At 38.0% G+C, this 20,307-nt stretch overlaps 1 protein-coding gene across 2 annotated transcripts in view; it reads left to right on the plus strand.

Moving 5' to 3' along the window:
* Positions 1 to 16,473, plus strand: part of UBN2 (ubinuclein 2) — a 79,693-nt gene extending 63,220 nt beyond the window's left edge. For both annotated transcript variants that reach the window (XM_043463840.1, XM_043463841.1), the window contains 3 exons: positions 1,963 to 2,194; positions 2,634 to 2,723; positions 6,196 to 16,473. In XM_043463840.1, the coding sequence (XP_043319775.1) occupies positions 1,963 to 2,194; positions 2,634 to 2,723; positions 6,196 to 6,245 (372 nt within the window). In that variant the 3' untranslated portion in view covers positions 6,246 to 16,473. The remainder of the gene's footprint in view (positions 1 to 1,962; positions 2,195 to 2,633; positions 2,724 to 6,195) is intronic.
* The last annotated feature ends 3,834 nt before the right edge of the window (positions 16,474 to 20,307 follow it).

Raw genomic sequence — 20,307 nt, forward strand, 5'->3', positions numbered from 1 at the left:
TCTCCTTCAAACCACTGTTGTTTCTAAGTTAGTAATTTGTTCCTAAATCACCCATTTTTGATATCGTGGTTGGCACAGTAGAGAGAGGTAAACGACTGGCAAATAAAAACAGTTAAGTCCAAGCGTAAAGTGATAAAGATTTGCACTTACTTAAATGTAGGAGAAAGTTGTGATTTAAAAAAAAAAAAAAGATATGTTGAATATGAGTTCATCTTGTCTTTCATTTTGTGTTGCTTAAAAACTAAGATTTCAAGCCTTGAGTGGTGGGAAAGAATTGAAACTACTGATCTTAGCAGTTAACATATATGGGAGGGAAATGATTGTAACAGGTGATGAGTTCAATTCTGAGCATACCAATTTGGTGAGGTTAGATATCCAAGTGGAATTCTTCACTGAACCATTAGCTAACCAGGATTGAAACTGAGGTGAGAGGTCAGAACTATAGGTACAAATTTGAGGCATAAATAAAGGAGGTAAGGGAACGCAATTGGAGAACTAGTGAAAAAACAGAATAGAAAGCTTTTTAAGGATGTTCTTCATTTTTTCATTCAGCAGTGGTGTGGACCATTGAATGTATAGACACATGAGATGATGTGGCATTTTTGCATGGGAAAATCACCTGCATTTTTCCTATAGATTAACTGAGAAATAAAATGACCAGCCCTTTATTAATAATGTCTATTGGTAGAAATCATCAGTATACAAAATAAAAGTAACAGTTGCTAATGCTTATTATTCATTAACAAATACTCAGAGAATTCAGTTTTCTTGACCAAACTTAGAGCTGAGAACTGTGAAAATTTTTTACCACAGAAATTTGGAGTTGATAAAATAAGGCTATAAAAGAAACCTCACAATTGCAAATATAGTAGGTAATATCTGATACTGAGAAATTTTGGTTATAATCTTTATTAAGTACACACAAAAAAGTCGGAATGGAAAAAAATGTTTATTTGCTGTATAGAAAATTGTTCAAAGAACTAAATTAGCTTAATAGAGTATATTTCAGTAATTTCTCGATGAAAGCTTATCAGTGCTGGCATGTTTCAAAGTGTTTTTCTTCATAATGATGGCATCAAAGCCGAAGTAGGGGAGTGTCAAAACACTCTGTAATTTACCTTTTGCCTTAGGAGTCTGAGTTCAGAAATGTAGTGGAATTGGAAATCAGCTTTCAGGGGTTAAGAAGAGATGAGATAGTGTGGAAAATGAAGGCTGCCATTCAATAAGTTTGATAATAAAAGAAATATACATAAGTCAGGTTGTTGCTAGGGGTTGGGGAAGAGCCAGGAGTAATGGTTGGTTGTAAGACAGTTGGTTTTAAGACATGTCAGAGGTCTCTGTATATGCAAAAGCAGAGGAAATGCAGAGAAAGTGCAGTGCTTGATGGACATTTGTGACAGAAAGTTCTGCAGGAGTGGTATTCATGGCATAGGTCAGGTGGTTAGCTTTTGAGGAAGAGGCAGATAAAGCTTATGAAGAGGAAAACACAGATGGCCGTTAACGATGAAAGTACAGGGTATGGAGTTGAGGGATCTGAGAGAGTAATAGTCTAGGACAGAAGCTGCAGACGTTGTGCCCAAAAAGACAGCTAAATTACAGATCAGAGACCGAACTGAAATGATATGGAATCAATTCCCTGTGTCAGATGGAGAGGTCAAAGCAAAAGCGGAAATCCAAGTTTAGAAATGAGTGGGTTAAGAGGAATGGGTGTTAATATAGACATTGCAGTAACAGTTAAGGAAACTTAACTGGTGATGAAGAGCTAAGTAGAAGTATTTTCAAAGCCAGTATTGGTCACTCTTTGAAATGTAATTTACACTTCAGCCTTCATTTCTGTCTCCCAGAGTTTCTGTTAGAGTAGACGTAAGACACAGTCTCACGTCCATGAGGATATTAAGTAAAATAAATCAATTCAGGTTAAAGACTTGATTTCTTATGTATTTTGACCCCTGGTTTCCGCAGTCCACAGCAGGAGCATCATTATTGGCTAATGCCTCACCTCTGACTCTCATGACATCACCTTTGTCTGTAACAAATCAAAATGTGACTCCTTTTGGGATGCTGGGTGGCCTTGTTCCAGTGACCATGCCCTTCCAGTTTCCCTTGGAGCTACTTGGCTTTGGAACGGACACAGCTGGAGTGACAACCACCTCGGGATCTACCTCAGCCGCTTTCCACCATAGCCTAACTCAGAGTAAGTGGGGCTCTTTTTCTTACATGGCTACCTAGTCTTGACAGAACAGGAAACCTCACAAATTTATACTAATTGAGAGCAGTCCAGTTGGAGTTAGTGGAGATTATAGAATTTCTTTTTAAAAGAAATCCAGTTTATTTCATGTGTATATATAAAACAAGTGTAATTACTGGACTCTGAAATTTTTTAATAGTTTCTAAAGTTAACTGGCTATTCCACACTTTTATCTTAATGAAATTTATAGTAAGAGAAAGTCAGATTTCCTGGGTTATTTGCATGCACATTTATATTTATACACATAATGTATGTACTCTAGTTTAAAAAAAGCTTTGAAGTCGAGGTCTGTGCTTGCATTGGATAAATTATTTTCATTTTTGTATCTAAGAGGGCTCGGATCTTAGTTTGAAGAAGATCACTGACAAGTGTGTTCTCCCCCCAGATTTACTAAAGGGTTTACAGCCAGGAGCTCAGCACGCAGCAGCGCTTTCCCACTCACCTCTGCCTGCACATGTACAGCAGACGTTTAATGGTAAGAGAGCCCCTGTTTCTTCCCCTAGCTAACATTTATACAGGTTTACCAATATATTAAATCTTTCCTGAAAACAATACGAGAGAATGACAAAGATTGGAAAAGGTAATTTTCATATGAGCAAATGCTCATCGGCAACAAATGCCTTTTCAGAGAAAGGAAACAGGTAAAGGAGATCTTTTGTTACATGTGCAGAGAGCCTTTTTAAAGGTGTTTGTTATATGGGAATGAGGACAAAGAATAGGATTTATAAGACAGTATACAAAAATCATGTCCAGTAGTTAATCACACTTGACCTTTATGGAAATTTTCCAAAGTGCCAGATAGTCTTGTGATACACGTATTAGCTAATTTAATCCTTACAATAAACCTGTGAATGAGATCACAATCCCCATTTTACAGATCAGGAAACTCAGGAAAGGGAATCAGAGGTAAGCAGCTTGCCCAAGTTGATGGGATAATAAGTGTTTAATCTGAGATAGAATCCAGGAAGTCTGACTCCATGGCCTGTATTCCTAACCATTACTCTTCTCTGCCTCCTCGCCCTTATTAACCTCATGTGATCTCAGACTCTGTGTTACATACTTGCAGGCCAGCTAGATGCTCTGAGGTCTGGAGTTGGACAGCGGATGCTGCACCCAGCCTTGGCCTCCTGATTCTCGCTGTCATCAGCAGCTGACCCCAGTAAAATGCCGATAGTATTCTGAGGGCCATTTTCAGCATCTTTGAGCAGCTCAACTTTTCTCTTAACTGTGAAAGCTGACTAGGGCCTCACTGTTCTTTTTGGCCACTGCATTTAAAATGGTTCTTGAACAAGTTTACAGCTGACCACAAAGTGGAAATGGGAGCTTCAGAGCAATCTTGAGGCAGTAGGTTGTAGTAAATGCTCTAAGACACCCAAGTGTTAAGCTGCCCCAGACTAACCTCTTGAGAGAATGAACACACGACCACAATTGTGCCAGTGTGGGAACAAAGTGTGAGTCGCTCAGTCGTGTCCGACTCTTTGCGACCCCGTGGACTGTAGCCCACCAGGCTCCTCTGTCCATGGAATTCTCCAGGCAAGAATCCTGGAGTGGATTGCCAGTCCCTTCTCCAGGGAATCTTCCCAATCCACAGATCAAACCCGAATCTCCTGCATTACAGGCAGATTCTTTACACAAAGTAGGCACAAATGTCAACAATCCTGACCGTCCTGAACTTCTTGACTAGGTTTAAATGCTTAAGGAAAATTGCCCTGTGACTAAAGCAGTTCCACCCTGGGTTTTGACATCTGCTTGGTGTGGTGAGTCCAGCTGAGAACTATATGTTTGTGGGCAGACTGGTAGAAATCTGCAGGGAATTAGGCACACAGGATTCTTGTGGTTCAATGTGACCCTCATATTCCAGATTTAGATACATTATCTTGTTATCTGATCAGCACCTCTGTTCCAGAGGGAGACAGGAAATAAGACTGTCAGTATTTTCCAAGTAATTAAAATTTAAAAGTTTATAATTTTTCATTTAAAAAGCATTTTAAAGTCTGAGACACTAAATTTGAGAATCAGGCTGGAATTTTTGAATTCTAGGACTGCCACTTTGAGCAAGTGTAGTTTGTTCGAATATCACTTCCGTTGATAGGGATAGCAAGATGTTTTTAATAGGCTTATTATGGAGAATTTAACAAAAATATTTAAAGCTTCTAGCATGGTATCACGTACATGGTAAGAGTTTAGTTAATGTTAATTCTCTGATCGCATCTAGTCTAAAGACTGGGGCCAATAAACTTTTTCTACAAAGATGAAAATAGTAAATATTTCATGTTTACTTTGCATGACCACATAGTCCATCACAACTACTTAACTCTGCCATTGCAGTACTAAAACAGTTTTAGATAATGCATAATGTGAGTGTGACTGGGCTCCAGTAAAACTTTAGTCACAAAAAGAGGTAACAGACCATATTTGGCCTAAGGGCCATAGTCGCCAAACCCTGGTCTAAAGAATTACACAGTGTGGTTAATATGAGTATTTTTTTAAAAAATATTTTAATTAATTAATTTATGTATTTGGCTGTGCTAGGTCTTAGTTGAGGCATGCAGAATCTTTGTTTGAGGCATGTAAGACTGCCCGTTGAGGCATGTAGGATCCAGTTCCCTGGCCAGGGAGCAAACCCAGGACCCCTGCATTGGGAGCATGGAGTCTTAACCACTGGACCATGAGGGAAGTACCTAATATGAGTATTTTATTTTGCTGATTATCCAAAGCTTCTTTTAGCAAAATCCCACCCTGCTGTTCTGTGAATTTAATCGTGTCTCAAGTCAAATCATTTCTTTCCACAAATGCAAGGGTATGATACCTTATTATAAATGAAAATGCCAATTCCTTAGATACTCTCACTAAAGTTCACTTAAATAGTATTCTGTATATACAACTTTTGAAATTATTATCTTGTTTCATTGATACATCTTTTCTTCAGTAGAGGCAGTTTTTTTGTTTTGCTTATGTTTTACCCAAGTAATTTAGACATCACAGGAGTAGACTCAACATTGTGACTTCAGTGGTCTCCTCCAGGCTTAAGGTTACTCTTGTAAGGCAGTAATTTGCTCCTTGACACTTGTGCATTCTGCCATTCTTGCCTCCCCCTGCCTTTTTCTCTCAGGCCTGGTGGTGGTGGTTTAGTCACTAAGTTGTGTCCGACTCGACTCTTGTGACCCCATGGACTGTAGCCTGCCAGCCTCCTCTGTTCATGGGGTTCTCCAGGCAAGAATACTCAGGCCTGGTGGAGCTTAACTTTCCTTGATAAGGCAACAAATGATAAGAGATTTTCTACATTTTTTTTTCGGCCCTCAAGGTCACCCAGTCCTACTCTTGTCCAGTTTAAGTATAGTGATTAGCATTTTCCCAGTATAAGTTACATAGCCATACGTAAAACTAGAAAAATCATTCTTCCCGTAGCAGACTTTCCTACCTTTTACGTTTGCCAGGTTAGGACTAAAAACAAAGATGCAGCTGGAGTTTTCACTCCCGGTGTGGTCCATTCATTTGCATAAATAATTGAGAGTTGCTAACTGCTATGTCATGGTAAGAAATTTTCACTTGCATGAAAATGAAGTTGACCTTGAAGTTGACCTTGTTTTCTAAGGGAATCAAAAAATGTGATAAGTTCCTTGAAGGAGGGGGACTGATTGTGTTTTTCCGTCTCTTTATAATCCTCGAAGCATTTGACATAGTTGACTATGAGGTAGATAACAAATAACTTGTTGAAATAGTATTTGTAGGACACTGGAAACCAATTAAACCATAGTCATTTTGAGATAAGAGAATCATTCTTGTTTATATGTCAACTTCTTTGTGCTGTAACATGTAAGGTACTAAAGGTTATCTTTCTAGCAATGTCGTCATCCACTTGAAAATTAGAATTGTTTACTTTGCTTCATATGCTTTTATTTTTTATGACATGCCGACCCATACTGATTAAACACCTCTTTTCTCAGATGGAGGCCAAAGTAAAGGGGACACTAAGTTACCACGGAAATCTCAGTGACTTCGCAGCAAGCACAGGAGACGACACACTTGGCTGGCTGTTGGAACCTACCTGATGGGAAAGTACTCGTGTGGTCATAGGGCTGCTGTTCTGTCGATGTTTACATTCTCTCGTCCCAAGCACTGTGGTGAGGAGGAAAAAGAAAAGAAAACATTACTTGAGTAAAGCCAGGTGCAGGAGGAAGAAATGCTTTTGTGCAAAGTTAAGTGTGACCTTTGGTCTCTTCTAAAGAAAGACAGTTACCATATTAACTGACTTGAAAGAGACTCAGTTGTCAAACCCACAGAAATACAAATTTGATTTTTCCCTGGGCAGGAAGAAGGAAATTGAGGATTTGGGTAAACTCCATCCATCCTGGGGGTTGGATCTGAACACTTGTAGACATAGTTGCATAATAAAAGGCAGTATACCCCAAATTAGGCCAGTTTGTCAGGAGTAATGGTCATGTCTGAGTGGACTATGCAACAAATTTTCCACAAAAAAAATTTAATGGCCCTATGTCTGATGCAGACAGTAGCTGAGTATAAATTATGTACCCTCAAAAATCCTGAACAAACTTGAATCTTCTCCAATGTGTAGCAACTCCTGTGTAAATCAGTGGACTAAAGATGCTTCAGGAAAGTTATTTTAGCACAGTGATATATATTACATTTTTTTAAGTAAAAAAATTGAGGCTGTTGCTCATAACAGATGAAACTTAGATGTCCCCTTTTTGTAAAAGGGTCAATTACATCTTCCATTCAGAAGCAGGTACTTAACTCTCTCCTTCAGGTGATTTGTGCATCTGGTGTTGACTGGTTAATTCTTATTTCCATTCTTGATGTTAAAATGTGACTTGTGTTCACATTTTCCTCTTGAGAAATGGGGATCTTTGTTGTAGGACTGCAGCTTTGGTCCACTTAGCCTTTGCAGGCCTGCCAGTATGAATTGTCAATTTCCCCCAACATCACTTTAGTTCACAACCTCTCTTTCTGTTTTTTTTTTGCTAGTGGTATTTCAGGTGATTATTAACTATTGATATAAACAGGTATAAGTGTGTATTGGAGTGCTTCTTCATTGGTCATTCAAACGGCATATATGTATTTGGGGGGAATTTTGAAGATGGTATTTTAAAGGGAGGAATTAAATTAGGATCATTGTGTACAGGGGATTATTTTTATAACAATCAGTGTATTTTTACTCCCTATATCCACTGTAGTGAAACTGATTTGGAGCATTTGAAATTTTAAAGTTTTACTAATACTTAGAGTATTGATATATGAGTAAACCTGCAGATAATAAGACTCCGTTACTAGAGCTTCCTCATGCAAATTGCATGTTCAACAAAGGATGTTAAGGGAGAAATTTATAGTGTTTGGATACATTTTGTTGACTTTTTTCACCACATCATTGTTCTAGTCTTTTTCTTCCTGTTTAGGCTTCTGAATGTTCTCAAACTGTTCATAAGAATGGTGTAAGCTTGGTCCATTAATAATGCCAGACACCTAAAAAAATTGCACCAGATTGGTAGTAGCAAGATTTCTTACATATGTTTTCATTACAAGTCACCCAATACCATTAATATTTATCCAGATAAGGGTATTAATCAGGCCCTTTTTTCCTTTCATAAGCAAAAGTTCCAAATAGGCTTTAGGACTGTGAATAAATTAACACAGAATACTTTAGATCTGTAAGCCCATATTTTGACATCAGAGTCACATTGGCTTACTTTACAGCAGAAAAAAAAAGTTAATAACTGAAAACTTTAGTTCCAAGAACTTGTTAAAATAAGGGGAAAGGGTTATTTCAAAGGAATCATTGATATAATTACTTGCCTCTAAGAATTTAATTTATCAGTAAAGCAAATAAGAATGTTCTGTCAACCCTGGTAGATATTTGGAAGGATACTGGGATGTTGCAGATATGTTTGATTTGAATGGAGAATGTTTGATTAAAGTTTGTTCGGTTTTTTTTACCTAGGGAAGCTTACCCAGTTCTTGAGTTCTTCCATTGTAGCATACCTCTTGCTTTTATCTAATTTAGAGGGGGAAAAAAAGTCTGCTAATCTTTAAGAATTTTCCTTTGAGAAGCCACCTTCATTTTACTTCCCCGAACAAGAAGAGAACACAATGCAGATTCATCTCTCTTCTGGTGGAGGGTGGTGCATGTGTTCATCTGTGTGTGTATTTTTGTACACATATGTTTATTGATAGATGAGTTCAGTGGTAGTTTAAGTTGAGGAATGACAACTTTAATTTGTTAAACCCATCAACTCTGAATCACACTGTCAGGCGAGTGTATGCTCCTGGGTTCTTTGTCTCGTCACAAGAAAGATTTGGAGTGAGGACACCATCCCAAGACCGCCCCCCCCACCCCGCCCCGTGATTCTATCTTCATTCGAGAAGAGCGGGATTATCAGTTCCTCCCCCATATCGTTTTATAAACACCTGAGGGCCCTGGGCTCTGAGGCCTCCTCTGTGAAGATTTTATTCTGTTCTCTTCAATCCTGATTCTGTGAGAACTGCTGCCTCACCCCCACCACATTTTCACTAGCTTCATCCATTTCAATCAAGACTGCCCTTTTATGTTGTACAAATGAAATAAACATCCTTATATTTCTTAAAAAGTATGGTCAAAGAGTTACTGCATGTAAATACCTATTTCTTTTCTAGGTCATAACATTGAAAATGGTGTCCATACTGTACAGACACCTATTTTTACAGCTTTTCTTACTAAAAACATACATACAAATCAGTTATTTTTTAGCACAGAGGCTTGTGACTCATATTCTATTTTTGCACTTGAAAATCAAATTATGTTATTTTTTAAAAGTGGAGAGTAATTGGAAAGGCTATAGAGCAGTGTGTCTTTTCTGAAGAGCATTAGCAACATCCTGTTGTAAAGGTAGTCAGCACACAGTTACATCCCATGCCGTGGGATTCTTGATTCAGGAAAAGGAAGCTGTTTTCAACGTCTTGTATTTTAAATTGCCTTCGCTGACGTATAAGCTGTTACTGTACATACAAGTTAATCCTCAGTATTCACAAGCAATAATGAATGATCAGCAGAGCTGTCTCCAGAGATAGCAGTGCTGAGCCTCGGCTGGAGACTGAGAGCAAAGTGTCAAGCTCATTCAGAGCCTCCACAATCGATGTAAGCAATAATTTCATTACCAGTCGGTTATAATTCTTTCTCATCTGCTTCTGAGATCAGAGGGTAAAGGAAATCATGATTTTAAAACCAGCTGAAGAGGTTAAGTATTGGGGGAAGAAGTGAAGTTCATCTGAGGTCCCCAAGTCTTGATTTTGAGGGACTCAGAGCATTGTGTCAGCACATTCCTTCATGCCTGCCACCCCTTTGATGGATGTTGTTAGCCCAAATTTCTTTCTTTCTTTTTTTTTTAATATCATAGAAGCTCAATAGGGTTTATCATATCACCCAGCTAGAAGGAAGAACCAGGCACACACCTGTTTGAATGCTGTGGGTTTGACACCTGTATGAAAACAACTTCTACGAAAAGATTTTTAACCCAGGATTTTTTTTCCCCCCAAAGCAGATTTAAATTGTTTACTACCCAGGTTTGGAAAGGGCAGACACCTCTAATCTTTCTCCTCTCGTTGCTCTCTACCACACCCCCTTTCCACCTCTACTTGGTTCAAGACATTTTCTGAAATGGAATTCTACTGTTATTCAAACTACCATTGATTACGCGAATACTGTGTCCCTTGGGATCATCTCTTAGAACTCCAATTAATCTATCAGATTTGCTGCTACATTTGTAAAATGAACTTTGCCTGTAATGTTCAACTTCAATTTACAGTTCTTTATTTCTGGGAGGCTTTGTCGTATACTTTGACCCATGTATAGAATTAGGATACTTTATTTTAAGGGTGTACCATAAAAGCACACTGGTCCTTGTATTCTTTTCATCATTTAGGTTTTGAATTTTTGTTTGCTCTTTTTGTTGGTTGATGTTTATTTTGTCCTGTTTTAGATTAGAAGAGTGAGAGAAATCTACAATCAGGCCAAACTTGAGAACTTGCCCTGTGCTTCAGCACTGTAGTTTCTGCTGACCTTATGTTCTCAGAAGGGCACTTTTACTTGCTGTTGTGCATGTATGGTGGTTTTTGTTTGTCTGTTGTTTTGGTTTTTGCTTTTAGGGGGCTTTTGTTTTTGTAATAATGATGCAGAAGAAAAATGCAGTAGTAGGTAAATGATTAGAAACATGTTAGACAGTTTTATTTTATAAAATTTAAGAGGAAAGGTTTAACTCTGTAAATCATTTCTTAGCTCTGGTAAAATGGCTTATATTATTCCTCTAAAGCATATTCAATTCAGGCCTTTGTCTTTGTTAAGTGCCTTTTTTTCTTTCTTTTTTCCCCTCTTTTGAAACTGTTCTCAGATATCCTAAAGTACAGGCTAATAACGTCAGGGGATTCAGGAGGAAGAATCTCAGAGTTGCCAAGATCATGTCATGCTGTAATATTATTCTTCTTTATATGTATATGGATATATGTGTAAGATACACACATACATGCATACATATATATGTGTAAATTTGTATACATATGTAATATATATATATATATATAACTAGTAGCTGCTGTACCATTGCATCCTTTCCAAGCACTCCCCTATTTTAATGTTTGCAAAATTTCTGCCTTGTTTATTCCATTGCCTTTAGTTGATTTGAATGGGTAGATTGGGAAATTGTCTTCTCACAAGATACTGTCTTCGCCCTTTGAATATCTGTTTGTAGAAGTTAACAGGAACAACAGCTACATATAAAATAAGTCAGTTATTATAACTAAAATAAATTTAGTGGACTCATTGTCTGTTCCTGGATGTAATCCACTGCTCTGTGCCCTTCAGACTTGGCGTGTGTAATACTAGAGAAAGCATTGGGATAACAAGAGTCTTTCCAGGTCAAGTTGATAAGGTACATGATGGCAGGCAAGACTAAAGACATGGGAGAGCTAGAGTTAGAACCATGGTATTGTTTCTGAGTTTTGAAGCAAGTTAGCAACTTTGTCCATGTTAAAAATGCATCATATACTCTTCTGGAAAATGGGTTTTGAAGAATTCATATAGCTGCATATCTGTCAAAAGGGTAATAAACTTAGAAGTAGAAGGACTTCAGATATGGAGGGAAACACTTATATAACCCATGGCATTCCTGAGAGAGCTTCAGTTTTCTCATTTGCCAAATAATTACATTTGGCCTAATATGATTTAATGGTTATTTTTGTTTCTCCCTTGAGCAAAATAACATAATACCAGTAATTAGTGTTCATCTGTTTCTTGTCGAAAACAGATGTGACATGTGAAGGGAGACTAAGTTGAACCAATCCTCAAAATCCAGTATAAATATGTCTAGTAAATGCCCCCTTTTAAATACATTTTAACTGAGGAGACTGGTGGCCAAAAAGGAGAAAGCAGAGCCTCCTGGCAATGTTACTTGACAGCAAGACTGTTATCAGGTGGCCTCAGGTCAGTCATGTTACTCTTTGATTATTGTGTTTAGGGGGAATATCGTTTAACCTTTGTGCCTCAGATTACCCATTAGAAAATTGGGTATAATAATATTCACCTACCTCCCAGGGATATCAGAGACTTTTTCAAAAATATTTTGAGTTTTTCTAAAATGTCCTATATAATTTAAAAAAGTATTATCATCTTCCTGCAGAGGCTAAAAAAATGTTTCCCTATGATGGGCATAAAAAGCACCATATGATTTTTAGGTTTAAAAAAATCACTGGAATTCTAATTTAGATACATATGTGTTATTTAAACATATTATATTTGTGGTTGGATAAAATGCTTAGTTTCAGGTTAATAAGAGGGGAGGGGTAAATAACACTAAGTTTCCTAATTATAAATAGTTTTTTTTTTTTTTTAAGCTGTTCATGGTATTATTACATGTGTGATTTTTGCCAAGATTGTGGAGCTGAAGCTAGCTAAAGTGTGAATGATTGGTTACTGGAGTTGATTAATGATCCCAAATGTTTTATCTGCCTCACTTTGCCATGTTCTCAGCCTAATTTCCTTATATTACTTGTTTAGTGATGGATATAGCTAAGCTTTTAACTTTCTAAGAATGAATGGGGGTCTCCTTCTTACGGAGATTGTGTACTGTCCCTGTAACCATAGGTTTACCCAGCTTTGCACTGAAGCGGCAAGCACTACACACAGCCTGCTAGGCGTACTGTAGCCAGTCTACCTGTGTAATTTATGCTTCTTTACCGTGAAAGAGTGGGAGCCATCAACGGCTCAGGTTGCAGAAAAATGGGAGAGAGGAGGCAGGTTTCTCTTCCTAGCTGGGGCAGCTGTGGGAAGGGTGGGAGCACAAAGAAATATATTTTTCCCAGCTCCAGGGAGGAGAGGAAGGTCATCTTATCCTACCCTCCATCAGGTATATGAAGCAGTAATACATAGAATTTTCCTTTTATCATTTAAAACAATAACAACAGGAAACATTGGATGCTGCTTCTATGTTAGCGCTAGATGCTGAGCACCATTTGCGAGGAGATGTGTGTAGATTTTGTAGCACATATTCAGGGTCAGGAAAGAGAATGTCAGGGGATTAGGAACAAATGATCCAGTGTGAGTGAGTAGGGAGAAGGCCCCAGGCCCAAGTAGACAAAGCCTCTGAGTTAATTCCCAGAACTGGCTGAGGCCCATTTACTCTCTAGTGACAGGACGTTTTTCCTTAAAAGTCACTTTTTGGTTTTTTGTTGTGTTTTCCAGATAAAGCCTTAGTTAGTAGCCTCTAAATATCAACTATGCAGATAAACATACAAGTTTTCCACATTCTTCCTTTTTTCCATTCTTTAAATAACAGATGTTAATTAAGACTTCTACCCAAAGAAATAAGGCATAAGGGTTTTGTTGAATGTGTGTTTGTTCCTCTTGGGAAAATTAATGGAAACATAAAAATAGAGATATTTTTTGTGTGTCCATCTGTCCTAAAATGTGAACTTTATATTCAGAAACTAAGTACAGATTCTGGTGCACACTCTAGTTGGAATCATGGAATGTTTTCAGGTTAAGATAAAACCATCCCAGTGTTCAATTCTGAGAAAGTTTTAGATTCTCTGGCACACTGTTCAGGTTTGTGGAGCTAATAAACAGATGGTCATACTATCATTACAAAGTGGCGTTAAATATTAATGTCAGATTCTCATTGTTTCTTTACTTTCTTTAGTTTTCATTCTTCTTTTCTCTAATCTGAGCCCTCAAGTTAACCATTGCATCAGCCAGTGGCTGCACTAGAATAAAAGTTGTTGAGAGTCTGGGGAGCAAAGCTTCAACTTTCACCTCCTTTTCTCATCCGTGTTGGTCATCTACGCTGGGTCCCCACTGAATTTGAAAGTAAAGACTGCAGGCGTGTTGTAGGAGACTGTTTACTTCCCAGCACACTCAGACAGGGACTGGTAGGATTTTAATCAGGCTGCCTTTGAATAACTTGATATTTTTCTCAGATATTCCCAAAGTACCATTTGCTTGAAAGTAGCTATTTGTGATCTTTATTTAATTTCCTCATACTGTAATATGTAATACTTCTGCTTTTCAGACTTTCTTTCATATGTCCATTTTAGAGCAGGTTAGTACTTAAATTTTGGACACTTTTCCGAACTGTTACCCAAACAGGTCAAGAATACTTAATAAATAAATAAATAAATCTCAGTAGTATAATTAAGGGGGTCTATATGTCCAGGACTTAAAATCATTACTGGTGACGTGAATTTTTTTTCTCTTCTCCTTTGTGTTAAAAATTTCTCTACTATATAATATAGTAGTAGCTACATTACATGGCCTCCTCTTGATACTTTTCAAGGTTATTCAAAAGAGAACTCTTATTTGTTTTTATTATTTGTTGGGCTCTTATTTCACATAATAGTCTGCCTTGCTTCTTTTCATTAATTCCTCTGGAATAAACCTACTTTACAAAGGTCTGCGTCAGAAAGGCCACATGAATCCTAAGTACCAATTTTAGGTTCCTCAGAAAACGCTCCATATATTATTTGTTACTGTTTTGCCAATAATAATATAATTCTATTTTATCTTGTCTAGTTTTAAAATAGTTTGTAACAAAGCACTAATGGAAACTTAATTGAAACACAAGCAAGGTGACTATTACCTTAGATAATGTGAAGATACTCTGTTTTTTAATTTGACAGTTCCATCTGCCCTCCAAGCACATTTAGGAGTTGGCAGTAACCAAGACTAGCCAAGTGGCATATTCTTCTGTGTGACAACCTGCTACATTATATTTCACACTCTTCTGGCCATAAACTTCTCTCCTCTTTTGCTTCTCTCATCTGTTTGCAGGGGTCGTGAGCCCTGTGCCAGCATATTGGGTTTTCTTTCCTGTCCCTGTGAAATTAGCAAGAATTACCCCCAATTTTGGCCAGAGGCATTAAAAGAGAAATTATTCTCAGTTGACAGAGTTATTACTGTTTTATATAGGTAGTCGGAAAGTTGACCAAGTTTGGCCAACTTTTAAAATCCTGGCTATGCTTACATAATTAATTACATAGACCTTCTGAGACTTGTAGATAAGCAAGGGGCCCTTGCACCAGTAGAGGTAGGTTTTCCAACATACACACAAGTTTTTTGGCCAGCCTCCAGAGAAGGGATTCATGCTTTGTACTGCTCTTTTGTTGGCTGTCATTCAAAAATCATATTACAGAATGTATCAAAAATATATAATTGTTCTTAAGAGTATGTAAATCTTGGGGCTTGCCCTTCCTTGTCTGTTGCTTGCTAAACACTGGCAAGCTGAAAAGGAAAGGAAATCTCTGGCTGGTGAAAATTTTGTGCCCCAAATAATAAGTTAATCAAAGTCTCCCAAGGTAACCAAGTGATGAGTGTTTTCTCGTTTATTACAAGCAAGAAAATTTATTTGCAGTTGTAAAAATTATCGTGGGACTGCAGACCGATTTGCTATAACTGATTGGAAATAAGGATTCTGATTTTTAGTCTGAGTAAGCACATATTTCCAACTCTTGCAGTATGAATTTTGATAAAGGAAAGACTTTTTGTTTGGTAACAGAAGGAAAAATGGGACTTATTTATACAGTGAATGTTCACTCTATAAAGGAATGTCCTTCCGGTTACACAGCATCTTCTTTCTTGAGCCACCTCCCCGCTTTATATAGATGCCAACAGGTTTTACAATGCATCGTGAAGGAAGGAGCCTAAATAATTGCAGCTCCTCTGGGTGAAAGGCCCTGACTACCATATTGCAGTTGTTTTTAGGGAGGTGTGTTTTTGCTAACTTGAAGGGATATGCTGTATTTTAAATTTAAATATGTGTGACTTAATATTTTGGGAATTTTTTTTTCCTCCTTTAAAACTGGACCTGAACACAGCTTTGAGTTGATATTTGTAATAATCTCAGGACCTGAAAGATTGTAGCATTTAGTGTGTCTTAAAAATTATGTACTGTACCAGCCATGGATTTTTGTAAATATACCTGTCTCCCTTTTTTGTATTATTTTAGTAAAAAAAATAATAATAAATTTAAATAAAAGGGGGTGGTAATGACATGTGAATGGGTGTGGGTATGTATGTGTGTATGTTTGTATAAGGCTCTTTTGAGATGAACTGGTGCTTGTTTAATTTCCGGCTCTAATCAGAGCAGGAATATGGACAAACTGCTGCTACCGAACCCTGCACTGAGCCTAGATGTTTCCATTGTGTTTCCTCGTGACTGATCAGGAAATGATCAGACTTCTGATCATTCTTCTTCCCAGTGCCATCTTGCCTTTGAATTCTCAGTTCTACACACTTTTTGAACTTTAATGGTAAAGCTTTCCAAACTTTGGGCAGTTTGCTGGTCTCTAGTTTTTAGAGAGCTCTTGTCACTATTTTCTAAGAAGAAAGGAGGACAGGTAAAAATTTTTATCCCCCCCAAAAAAATCACATTTCATAAAACCCTGATGATTTTTGGATATGTGAGAGGACTTAAACATTCCTAGATGTGGATCTTGTGAATTTAGTAAATTGACCCCATTGATATATATACTCCTTCAGTGCAGGGATTTTTTTTTTTTTTTTTTTTCCGCAACAGCCTTGCTCATATTCCAAGTGTAGCTAAGCAAACCCCTGTTTTAAAGCAGGAGCCTTATTTGATTGTGTAGATGTTTTCCTGTCTATCCTTTACGACAGGGCCTTTTACATGAGTGTTTTTTCTTTTTGTATGTGTTACGTGTTGTTGTATTAATAAAGAGGAATGTACATATTATTCTTGTGTCTGTTGTATCATTGAGTTAACTTGAATTTTAATATCTCATTCTTTCAGTGGTCCTGGAGTATCTCTTGCCTCTCACACTGTGCTGGGCAGTATGGGATATAGAAATCAGGGCATAGGCCCTACCCTCCATGTATTTACAAATAGTCTGCAATCATATGACTAGTTAAAAGACAGCAGTTCAAAATGTGTCACAAAGGTGTGGTCCATGGCCACTTGCCACTTGAGTTCAGAGCAGGGGAGAAAATGGGCTGGAAAGATCTGAGGAGACCTTGTCAGGTTGATGGCGTTTGAACTGGGCCTTCCTGGATAAATGGGATTTGACTGGGAAGGAGGAAGAGGGAGCATCCTGAGCAGACTTAGGAAGAAACAGGAAGGAGGCCAGGCTGGTGTGAGGTGGGTTCTGGGGTGACTAGAGGAAGCCAGACTGTGGGAGTCCTGGAATGCAGGCCTACTAGGTTCTTCCTTCAGCTTAGAGGGTGTGTGCCTGTGTACGCGTGCCTGCCTCCATGGTCAAGGCTTGCAGTTGTAGACAAAGGATGCTCACCTAGGGTCAGGGCTTGCAGCTGTAGATACAGGATGCTCACCTAGTTGCATAGGTAAGCATCTTTTATTCTTACTTGTAGAGGACTTCTTTAGGGAAAATATTGGCATGAGAAAAAAGTGAAAAAAGAATTTAACCTTAGAAATGCAGGTAGGGAGTGGGAAAGAGGGTGAAAAGATAGCAATTTGTGAGAGAAGTTGAACAGTTTTGTCATTTATAAGTGTATATGTGCATATAAGATACAGAAAAGAACATATGCCCTCAAATATAAACAGTCCTGGTATTTAAGTGTATTTTCAGTGCACTGTCATTAAGATGAAGAAGTTTAAAGACATGGGCCTCAGGCAGGGTGGAGAGGGTAGGCTGCAAGTGCTTTTACGAAAAACTAGTAACATTTAAGTCTAGTTTTGCAAAAGTGTGTTTTTGGGAGTAACAGCCCCTCAAGAAATCTGTAGCTAATTAATCTGACTACCATCTTGCAAATGTGGATTAACATATTAAAAGTGCCATTGTTAAACAGGATTTTTTAAAGCCATAATTTCCTCAAGCTTCTTTGTGGAATACTTTTTTTCATGTAACTTTGATTAACATTACATTATGTAAGGCATGTGAAGCACTTAGCACAGTGACTCATAGTGAGTGCTAGATAAACGTTAGCTTTTATTATCATTTATACTAGCTCTGTTTTATTATGGATTATATGGTATATATATATATATATATATATTTTTTTTTTTTTAAGTTTTTAAGAAGAAAAAACATGGCCCAAGGAATTAAGAATTTCAGAATAACCAAGTCAATTTAGAGCCAAGAATTAAACAGAAATGCAGCCTATTCTCTGAGGCTGAATTGAATGAGGGACAGATGTCCAGAGGGGTTGGTTCACAGGAGTATAGAAAACTGAAGCAGCAAGTATGTTTTATACTTGTCCATGTAGTCAAGAAATCGTCTCCAACCTTAGCCTTGGTGCAGAAAAGTGTCTGTGGCTAGTTAGGAAAAGCGACAACTGTAGATGGAGCTCAAAGGTAGAAGTTAACTTTGTTTTTACAAACATATTCTAAGGGGAAAAGGGACGTGTACAAAGGTTTCTGTACAAAAGGGACTCATACAAGGGTGTTCATGTGTGTTGCTCATAACAGTAAAATTTTGAAACAGCTTAATGTGCTGGGGGGGGAGTTGGTTGAGTGAATAAAATCACACTACTAAATAAAATTGTTTTAAGATAAGAAATGATCAAGATGTCCATGTATTATTAATCAATAAAAGAGCAGTTATAAGTGTTAATGCACATACATAGGCACAAAAGAAAAAAAAAAAACATGGACATACATGTTCTTCAAAATACAAAGAATGGTGAGATAAGTGCTTTTTTAAAAATTTTTTTACATAAGTGGATTTTCAATGAACGTGGATACCCTGAATAAGTGTTTTGGTTTGGGAGTTTTGTAAAGAAACAAAGAGGTGGGCTTAGTTGTAGAAAAGGGGAAAAAAATAGGAAGGAGCCTCTTGCTATCTAATCACTGGGAGAAGGGAAAGAAATAATTTATTTTTTCCACTCAGACCCCAAAATTGGATCTGGTTTAGAGGGAAGACAACTGAACTGCTTGATATAAAGATTGTAGGGGGAAAGATTATTCTTACACTTGGTTAAAAGAAAAAATACCAAATACATGATTGTACAGTGAATGCAAAGCATCTTTCCTACCCGTTGTCCCCCTTTTTATTCCCTGGACCAACCACTGCTACCAAGTTCTCCAGTTAAAAGTATAAATACGTATCCAACTTTTTAAATTATCTTGGAGGTTATTCCATGTCAATATATAGAGATCTGTCTTTACTTGTTGACAGTTCATATAGTATTCCATAGTTACAGTACCACAGTTATTGATGAATGGTTAGATAACTGTTACAGGTCAAATTGTGCTATCCTTTAGGTATTTGGTGTCTGTATGCATAACCAAACCAGCAGTCACAGGCTTGTTTTGTAGTGGATAATAAGGACTGACATTCCAGATTTGAAACTCAAGTGTCTGGAATCTGTGACATTGCTTCATATCCATGTAAAGCTTTGAGGAATACTTGAGAAAATAAATATTTTTTTAAAGAGTTTTGAAAATTGGAAGTAAAAGCAGAAGAACTGATTCTGGGTGCTCGAAGGATTGCATTACATTGCAGGTGAGATCATGAGTTTTTCAAAGGGCAGTGACAGGTATATCGGCTCGTATGATGGTTCTTCCTCATTGGAATGTGCCCTGACGTGGCTTGTTTTTTTTTCTGTCTCTGTGTATATTTGCCTCGTCTGTGTCCCTGTGTCTGTCCCTTCGCTATTTCCCCACTATCGTTTTTGTACTAGGGTGGCACAGCGTGCAGAACAGGCTGACATTAGACCTGGGCTCTGAGGTCCGCTTTATGAAGGTGGCACTTCAGACAAGATGTGGCTCCCCGTTCAGCCTCCTCCTTTCTGCAGGGAGGATCCCCAGTGGTGGGTTTTGTTGTTGAATCAGGAGACGAGGTATGGGAAGCACCTAGCACAGTGCCTCGCACATGAGAGCTGACACAGGGTGGCTGCTACTCTGCCTCTTTTCTGCCTCTCTTTGCCCCCCGTTAATTCATGCTTCCTCTTGCTCTGATTTCCCCAAATATAGAAGTGAAACCAGTATTTTTAAAAATCTTAAAAAATATATATTTAAAAGTACAGGAGTGGATATAAATACCAGTTAAAATTCTTCCATCACACGTGTCAATCCCTTGGCATAAAAAGTAAAGGGAGACTGCTCTAAAAGTCTATTAAGCAAAACAATTAAGGGAATCTTTTGGTTCATGTAATGAGCAGTCTAGAGGTAAACCTAGCTTTGTTGCTGTTCAGTTGCTAAGTCGTGTCAGACTCTTTGCAACCCCGTGGACTGCAGCATGCCACGCTCCTCTGTCCTTCACTGTCTCCCAGATTTTGCTCCGATTCATGTTTATTGAGTCAGTGATGCTATCTAACTATCTCATCCTCTGCCCTTTTTTCACCCCCTTCTTCTTTTGCCTTCAGTCTTTCCCAGGATCAGGGTCTTTTCCAATGAGCTGGCTCTTCCCATCAGGTGGCCAAAGTACTGGAGCTTCAGCGTCAGTTCTTCCAGTGAAAATCCAGGGTTGATTTCCTTTAGGATTGACTGGTTTGATTTCCTTGCAGTCCAAGGGACTCTCAAGAGTCTTCTACAACACCACAGTTCAAAAGCATCAATTCTTCAGTGTTCAGTTCTCTTTATGGTCCAACTCTCACATCCATACATGACCAC

This window comes from Cervus canadensis, chromosome 3 (assembly GCF_019320065.1).
Source record: "Cervus canadensis isolate Bull #8, Minnesota chromosome 3, ASM1932006v1, whole genome shotgun sequence".
Taxonomy (NCBI): domain Eukaryota; kingdom Metazoa; phylum Chordata; class Mammalia; order Artiodactyla; family Cervidae; genus Cervus; species Cervus canadensis.